We start from the raw sequence: 7,500 nt of genomic DNA, 5'->3' as shown, positions 1-7,500 counted from the left end.
TTATATTAGGTAATATGCAGGTACTGATACCAGTAGTTTTCTCACTCATCAGTATCAAATTTGAAGTGATGAATTTCGTTTCCTAGTGTTTCCTCCTGATGATAATTCCTTGTCTATTATTTTTGCCTAACCTGTCCATTTACTTTGGTTGCATTTACCTACAAACAGTTATAAATGAAGAATAATTTTGTTTTTGTAGGATATCCCCAGCACATCAGAGATGGACTTAGTGAAATGAATATTCTTCAAAACCTACAGATGGCAAGACTGTGTGACATAATTGGTTAGCTGAGGAACTTTGTTTTTTTGTTCTATGTCTGTACATCAATACATTGCTCCCTTCTGCATTTTGTTTCTTACTAGATGCTCAAGTTACAGTTATTTATGTGAGTCCTGTGGAGCTAAATGATGAAGTATATCAGTATTACAACAAACTCCTTGGTATGAAAGCGCAGAGACTGGACACAGATGATTGTGGCTCTAAATCAACTCCAAATGAAGAAGACAAAGACAACATTGAAAACCGCTACAAAATTGTAGTACCTGATGCAGTGGACAGGTTTCCGGTTGGTGTGTTACTTTATAACATAGATAGACTGATACATGTATCCTTTATTTTTCCGTGGACATATTCATGAACAATGCAACAGGCCACTTCGGAAAATGCCATAATACTCTTTGTTTGTCCCCCAAATTTTGCATAAGCATTGTTTTTGTTTTCTCTTGGGACCATTGTAAGTTTCTCTTCCATTGTAAGTCCCAAGAGAAACTGGAAACAATGCTTATGCAAAATTTGAGGGACAAACAAAGAGTATTATGGTATTTTCCGAAGTGGCCTATACACATGTACGTATAATCTGAGAAAAACAAATGAAATAGTGCACCTACTCGTTCAATACGAAACAATACCTAAAAGTTAAATCGAATGCAATTTATTTTGTGTATTTTTTATATTTAATTTCTCCACTTCATGTAAATAATTCAGAAAATAAGGTTAGTATTTGAAAAAAAAAATTACACGGAGAGGAGAGGGGCACATCTAGGCTAACTAATATTGTGCCTCAGTTCGCTAGATTACTACTACAACAGTGAAAAGTTGATAATCATCATGAAATAAAAGAAACAAAAGACGTAATAATAAAGAAAAGTGCGATATTTAAGTATTTGTTTAACCTTATATAAAAAAGTAGGGTAAAATGAGGGAAAATTAATAAATGTTACACAAGTGAGATATACAGAGCAAGTCCGTGCCAATGAAGCAGTATAAGTATTTTCTAATTTAATTTGGCAGACAATGTCTAAAAACCAGTTGAATTTTTCGTTTTTTTTTTTCGTCATATTTTTCTTTGTAGTCACAAATGTGCATACCGCATGGTTAGTAGATTTACCTGTTGATAAGAATCCCGTATGATACACCCGGAGCCCTTGTGCCTCAAACTCGGTCCATCGTTCCTCGGGAGCTAGTGAGTTTCCACTGAACCATCAAAGCAACTGAGATTGCATAATGGTTGGCTTTATATTTAACTTTCACGTGATTTCGAAAATGGCAGCCACCTTTGACGACATGAAGCAACGCTTTGGTTGAGACAGTTGTAGACAGAATTTGCGGTAGTGAGGCAGTTTACATCACCTCCAAGAAAAAAAGATGAAAAGGTCAAGGTCAAGGTCAAGTTCGGGTGTGAGAACGTCGTCGGGTGCGAGTTTATACAGAGTTTTTTACAGAGTCTAACTATATAGAATTTAATCTCAAGAATGAATTTAACTGTAGAAAGTTTAAAAGAGTTGTGGACACAAGAATTTCTTCCTAATATCCGAAAGGAAATCCGCAAGGAAACTCGTCTCCTCTACCTCAATAAAAGGTTTGACGAAATTGAAAAGTCCCAAAATTTTATTTCAAAGCAATACGACACTGTGATATCGACGATCACGAACTTAAAAGAACAAAACGAGGGGCTGAAAAGCCAAGTTCAAGAGATCGAGGAAGACATAAACAAGCTTCGCAACGATGGTTATAGTGTGGAGGTCAAGTTGGTTGAACTCGAGCAGTACGCGCAAAGGGACTCTCTGGAAATAACCGGTATTCCAGTCGTACCTAACGACAACCCAGCGTTGCTGGTGAAAGAAGTGTCTGAAATTATGGGAGTAGATCTCAATGTAAACGATATATCGATTGCTCATCGTTTACCGCCAACGAAGAAAGTGAAAGACCGACTAATTGTTAAATTCACTCGAAGAGAGAAAAGGGATGAAATCTACAGCAAGAGGAAAAACGTAAAATCCAAGCGGGCTAAAGATCTCCCGTTTGCCAGCCAGAATCTGTGGTTGTAAGTCATAAAGCACAAATCCATGTCAACGAAAGTTTAACGCCATACAGAAAACGACTACTGGGCAGAATTTTACAATTCAAGCGCGAACACAACTACAAGTTTATTTGGACGGCCAATGGTAAAATACTGCTGAAGAAAACGGAGAGCTCTACTACGAAATGTTTTGTAACCCATGAGGAATTCGAAGAGTTGCTTGATCAGTCTAATTAATTAGTTATCAGTTTAAGGGCTTCTTTCAACTAATTGCGGAGGTAAATATGGCTGATTACCAGGAAAACGTAAGTAGTTGTTTACCATTTTATGATTTAACTGATAGGGAATTTAATGCTATGGTTGGCAACTGGCCTGATGGGCGCCATGATCTTGACCTTTACGATCTCTTCCCAAATCCAAATAAATTCGACGAGTGCGACCCAGATCTAATGTTAAATACCCCTTTCTCAGGATATTATTCAGTCTGTGGTTTTAATAAAATGCTAGACAATTTAGATGTAAAATCTTTTTCAATTCTTCATTGCAATATTAGAAGTTTATCTAAAAACCTAAATCTATTGGAAGAATTATTATGCTCCCTTGACTCTAAGCTGGATATACTTGGAATTACTGAAACTAAACTAGGTGAGAAATCTATTTCTAATGTTAATATCAGAGGCTATAATTTTTTTCACACGGACTCGCCAACAAATGCAGGCGGAGCTGCTTTATACATAGCTACTGATCTTACAGCTGTACCAAGGCCTAACATTAAATTTGATTTAGCACTAGTTGAATCCTGCTGGGCAGAAATTGATACTGGTGAAGGTAAAAAGAAGATGATAATAGGCTGTATTTATAAGCATCCCACCTGAAATTTAGAACAGTTTCGCAACCAACTAAATGATATAACAAAACAATTAATCCCAATAGACACGAAATTTACATCTTTGGAGATATGAATATAAATTTCCTGAAATTTAGTGAACTTACCCAAACTGAAGACTTCTTAGATATGCTTTATGCTAATAACATCTTGCCGATCATTACTAAACCTACCAGGCTTACTGATCATACAGCAACACTCATTGATCATATATATACAAATTGTTTACAAAATTTTACAGCAGGAATTCTGACAGTTGATATAACAGATCATCTCCCAATTTTTGCATAGTTAGAACCCAACCTATACGGAATATAATAGTAACAAAAAATATTTTCGAGACTATTCTAAATTTTACAAGGATCTATACTTAGATGATATAAAACTGATAAATTGGCATGAAATCCTCAACCCAGAAAAGAATCTAAATGAAAAGGTACAAGAGGCAATGAATACCCTGAATAAGATTGTAGATAAACATGCGCCCGTGAAGCTGGCTAGCCAAAGCAAGCAAAGGCAACTTAATAAACCATGGCTCACTAAGGGTATCCTAAAATCGGTAAAAAGGAAACAGAAAATGTACGGAACACATTTCCTAAGCAAGGACTTACAAAAAATCGGGGAATATAAGCATTACGCAGCCATTCTTTCACATCTTAAGAATAAAATTAAGACAGAATATTATGGTATGTAATTTTTAAAGTACAAAGACAACCTTAAGCAAACTTGGAAACTTATTGGCACCCTTATTAAAAGGAAAACTAAAGGTCAAACTCTCCCCACGAGAATTATTCACAATAACAGGACTTTTACACAAGAAAAGGATATTGCTGAATTATTCAATGACTTCTTTGTAAATATTGGGCCAACTTTAGCAAAGGAAATCAAAACTGATCATACAGACCCCTTGAAATACATAGAATCTACACCATCAAACAGTTTTTATCTTGCTCCAGTAATCCAAACACAAGTATCTACATTATTTGCTGGACTAAAAGAAAATAAAGCATCCCTAAATGTTCCTAACAAACTTATTAAACTTGCAAGTGGACAGCTCTCTGCACCCTTCACTGAAATATAAAATGAGTCGATACTATCAGGGGAGTTTCCTGAAATCTTCATTGCCTTTCTTTCTTTTGCCTTTCATTGCCTTCATTGCCTTTCTTCGCATGCCTGTTGCCACCTTCAGGGTTTTTACTGCGAGGGACTCTTGGATCAGGTTTTTAACCACTTTGTTCACTTTTGTGGATGAATTGGAGGGGTTTGAGTTGTCTCTAAACTGCTTAACTTGCTTGGTTGACTGTTCATAATCTCTACAGACTTTTACTGCTATCTCGAGTATCAAACTATCCACCCTAAGGAGTAATTCTTGAAGTTTTTCAGTCACAGTTAACACACCTTCATCTCTCACTATTCTGTCTTTCTCATGAAAATTGCAGGACCCTGCACTCGTTTTGAGCCCCGTAAGGAATTTGTCAAACGGCTCTTGGTATGGAGTGTTGGAAAACCTATGCGACTCGAGGACTTCATTGTCTCTTGGATAACATTAGTTCTCTAAGGCTTCCAGTACTTAATCCGGCTTAAGTTTTTCATCGTCACTTTCCCATGCGATGGTGCCATACACTTCTAACACTCGAGGACCCGCACAGTTCAAAATGATCGCGCTTTGTACCTTTCCATCCTTTGCGGATGAACCATAAGCGGCCAAGTACACCTCCGTTTGACCTTTCCCTCGCTTGTAATTCTCTGATACGTCACCTCTAGTTGGGGTTGAATTCTGAACTGTCTGGACCACTGCCACCATTTACCCCATAAGGTGGATAATTCAGGCGAGGATTGAACACAACAAACAATTTAATAAACAATCGTCATCTTACATTCAGCACATGGTCGAACTACATGAATATAGGCATGCGATGTGAACATACTCATAACCTTACTTACATATCAATACCAACTATTTGCTCTGTTCTGAATTTCAGAGTAATGATTCACAGTATCAAAAGTTGAGAAACAAAGAAAGTACATAGGCACCTTTATCAAGGGAGGCTGTAATTTCTTCTATTAAATCGACTGAACAGCCAATTGTATTTCTACGTGGCCGAAATTTGGAATGAAGATATCTTCAGTAACAAGGAAAAAGACATATTTGATTAAGTACATTTTTCAAATATTTTGCTAAATACAGGAAGTAATGATAAAAGGCGATAATTAACACACAAAAATCGAGAACCTTGTTTAAATATAGGAATAAACGTTTGCTATTTCCGTGCTTTCCGGAAAAATACCTTGGCGGATAGATAAGTTGATTGTTTGAGAGGGCGATAAATCTGGAGTGAACCAATTGAGGCTAATAAGGGATGAACCTTGTCAACCCCCAAAAGATTTCCAAAAGCATCAAACTTTTACTTCTTTACAGTTTCTGGATTTATGATGAAATGATATATGAAATGGATCATATATGAACTGCGGATATGAAATCAAGTGAAGCTATGATCCTCACAGTTATGAACTCAATTTTTGCAATTGCATATTGCAATTTTTTTTGCAATTTGCAATTACGCAATTGCAAAAATTAGGCCTCGATTATGATCGAATTATAATCGAACAAGACGCCTATAAGGGCGTTTCCGTGGGATGCACAAGCATTTAACACAAATTGCCAGTTACAGTAAACTTCAACTACAGGTAAACTTTGGAAAATGGCGAGAAATTACCAGAAAGATAAATCTGTAATTTAACTTGAAGTTGTTTGTTGTAAAAAAACTCAGTCTTATTATTAATGTTACTAAATTTGCAAATGCAAACAACGAAGTGCTATTAGGGGTTATCAGGATACGGGATTATTTATTTATTTATTTATTTAGTTATTTCTTTATTTGAAAGATACATTATTCAGATCCCACAGTTTTACTTGCTTCCTTGATTCTGTTCACCCACAAATTGCAAGATCAGTTCTTAATCATCCGAAAAATTTATTACAAATCACAGTTCAACAACTTATCATCCTCTGTTCGAAGTTTGGTTCGGTATTCCTGGTTTATTTCCTTGCAAACTGTTTTAATCTGCCGTGGCGAAGAGAGAAAGAGTTGCCGTGGCGAAGACAAGAAGACAACATCTGTACTCCATTTCTCTCAATGCTCAAAAACCTAAAATCCCGTAAATGCGTGTTCCAAAGTCTAGTCCAAAGTGTTAAGTTTACAATTCCATAATCGTGATTTCAGTTTGGAGTAACTTGGTACCATACGTTTCACAACAACTTGAAATCTCGTTTAAAAAAAGCTTAAATCCAGTAGTCCAGTCCGGGTTCAAATCTCCAAAACTCTCTCTATCATCGATTCAAAACTCAAAAAAAGCCACAAGTAGCAAATAGTTCTCAGAAACTACCAAAGTTCGTCATGATTCTGCACTCGAGCTGAACAAAAAACTATCAAAAACGAAACCAAAAAACCCTAATGATCGCTTCTCGAGAGAACAGACACAGCCGGAACTGTTCTGCCTCATACATCATCTGTCCACTTTATCAAATAGTTAATTAATATTGTGTGAATCATCGAAGGCAATTAAAACAGTCAAGCGTTTGCTTTTCGTTATCTTTTCGTTAGGACAGATACAAAGATTACGAAGCTTGTCACACTAGACTGGAATGTAAATTATTCACAGTTGAAAACACGAAACTAAAGCATTGAACGGAACAAATCAATCTCTTTTCAATCATTCAAATACTTCACTATGTCACGGCGCTGTGAGAATGAAATCGTTACGTAAAAGGTTTTCTGCAACAAATGAGCACGTTTAGAAAGAGGACTGTGGCTGATCAGCTAGCCGCACTATTTGGCATTGGTGCCTTAAAATACAGGAATAAAATCGAAAAAAGACGACCAGAAAAATAGGCAACAACACCGATTCCACAGGAGGTCACCCATCCGAGTAGTAACCCCGGCCAACAGGGCTTAACTTCAGTGACAAGCAAAAGCACGTGGCTAATTGCCATATGAGACTACGATGACGACAAAACTGTCTACGTGGTCTGCCTACGCATCCCACGTAATTAAATATGAAATGGGTTCACATCAACTAATTGCAGTGCCTGATTATAAGTGGATTATAATTACTTCAAACAACCTCAAAGGAGTTGTTTGAAGTAACTACAATGCGTAATTGAACAAAATGGTCATACATGCGGAGCATAAATAATCAGATGCTAATTCACGTAAAAAAGAAAAAACGTTGTGCCCAAATGACTTTTTCTGTAACTATTTGTATTCCAACATCAGCATCTTAACCTGAAAATACATCAGGACCTAACCTGCT

General features: G+C 36.6%; 1 protein-coding gene and 1 pseudogene across 1 annotated transcript in view; both read left to right on the top strand.

Annotated features, from left to right (window-relative positions):
* Window positions 1-7,500, top strand: part of LOC138039004 (IQ domain-containing protein H-like) — a 182,280-nt gene that overhangs the window by 124,333 nt on the left and 50,447 nt on the right. The window contains exons 21-22 of the mRNA XM_068885137.1: window positions 200-283; window positions 364-566. Of these exons, the coding sequence (XP_068741238.1) occupies window positions 200-283; window positions 364-566 (287 nt within the window). The remainder of the gene's footprint in view (window positions 1-199; window positions 284-363; window positions 567-7,500) is intronic.
* LOC138038274 (uncharacterized) lies at window positions 3,259-4,438 on the top strand (annotated as a pseudogene).

The sequence above is a fragment of the Montipora capricornis genome, chromosome 2 (assembly GCF_036669925.1).
Source record: "Montipora capricornis isolate CH-2021 chromosome 2, ASM3666992v2, whole genome shotgun sequence".
NCBI lineage: Eukaryota > Metazoa > Cnidaria > Anthozoa > Scleractinia > Acroporidae > Montipora > Montipora capricornis.
Note: the sequence above shows the minus strand (reverse complement) of the source record. Positions and strands in the feature narration are given on the sequence as shown.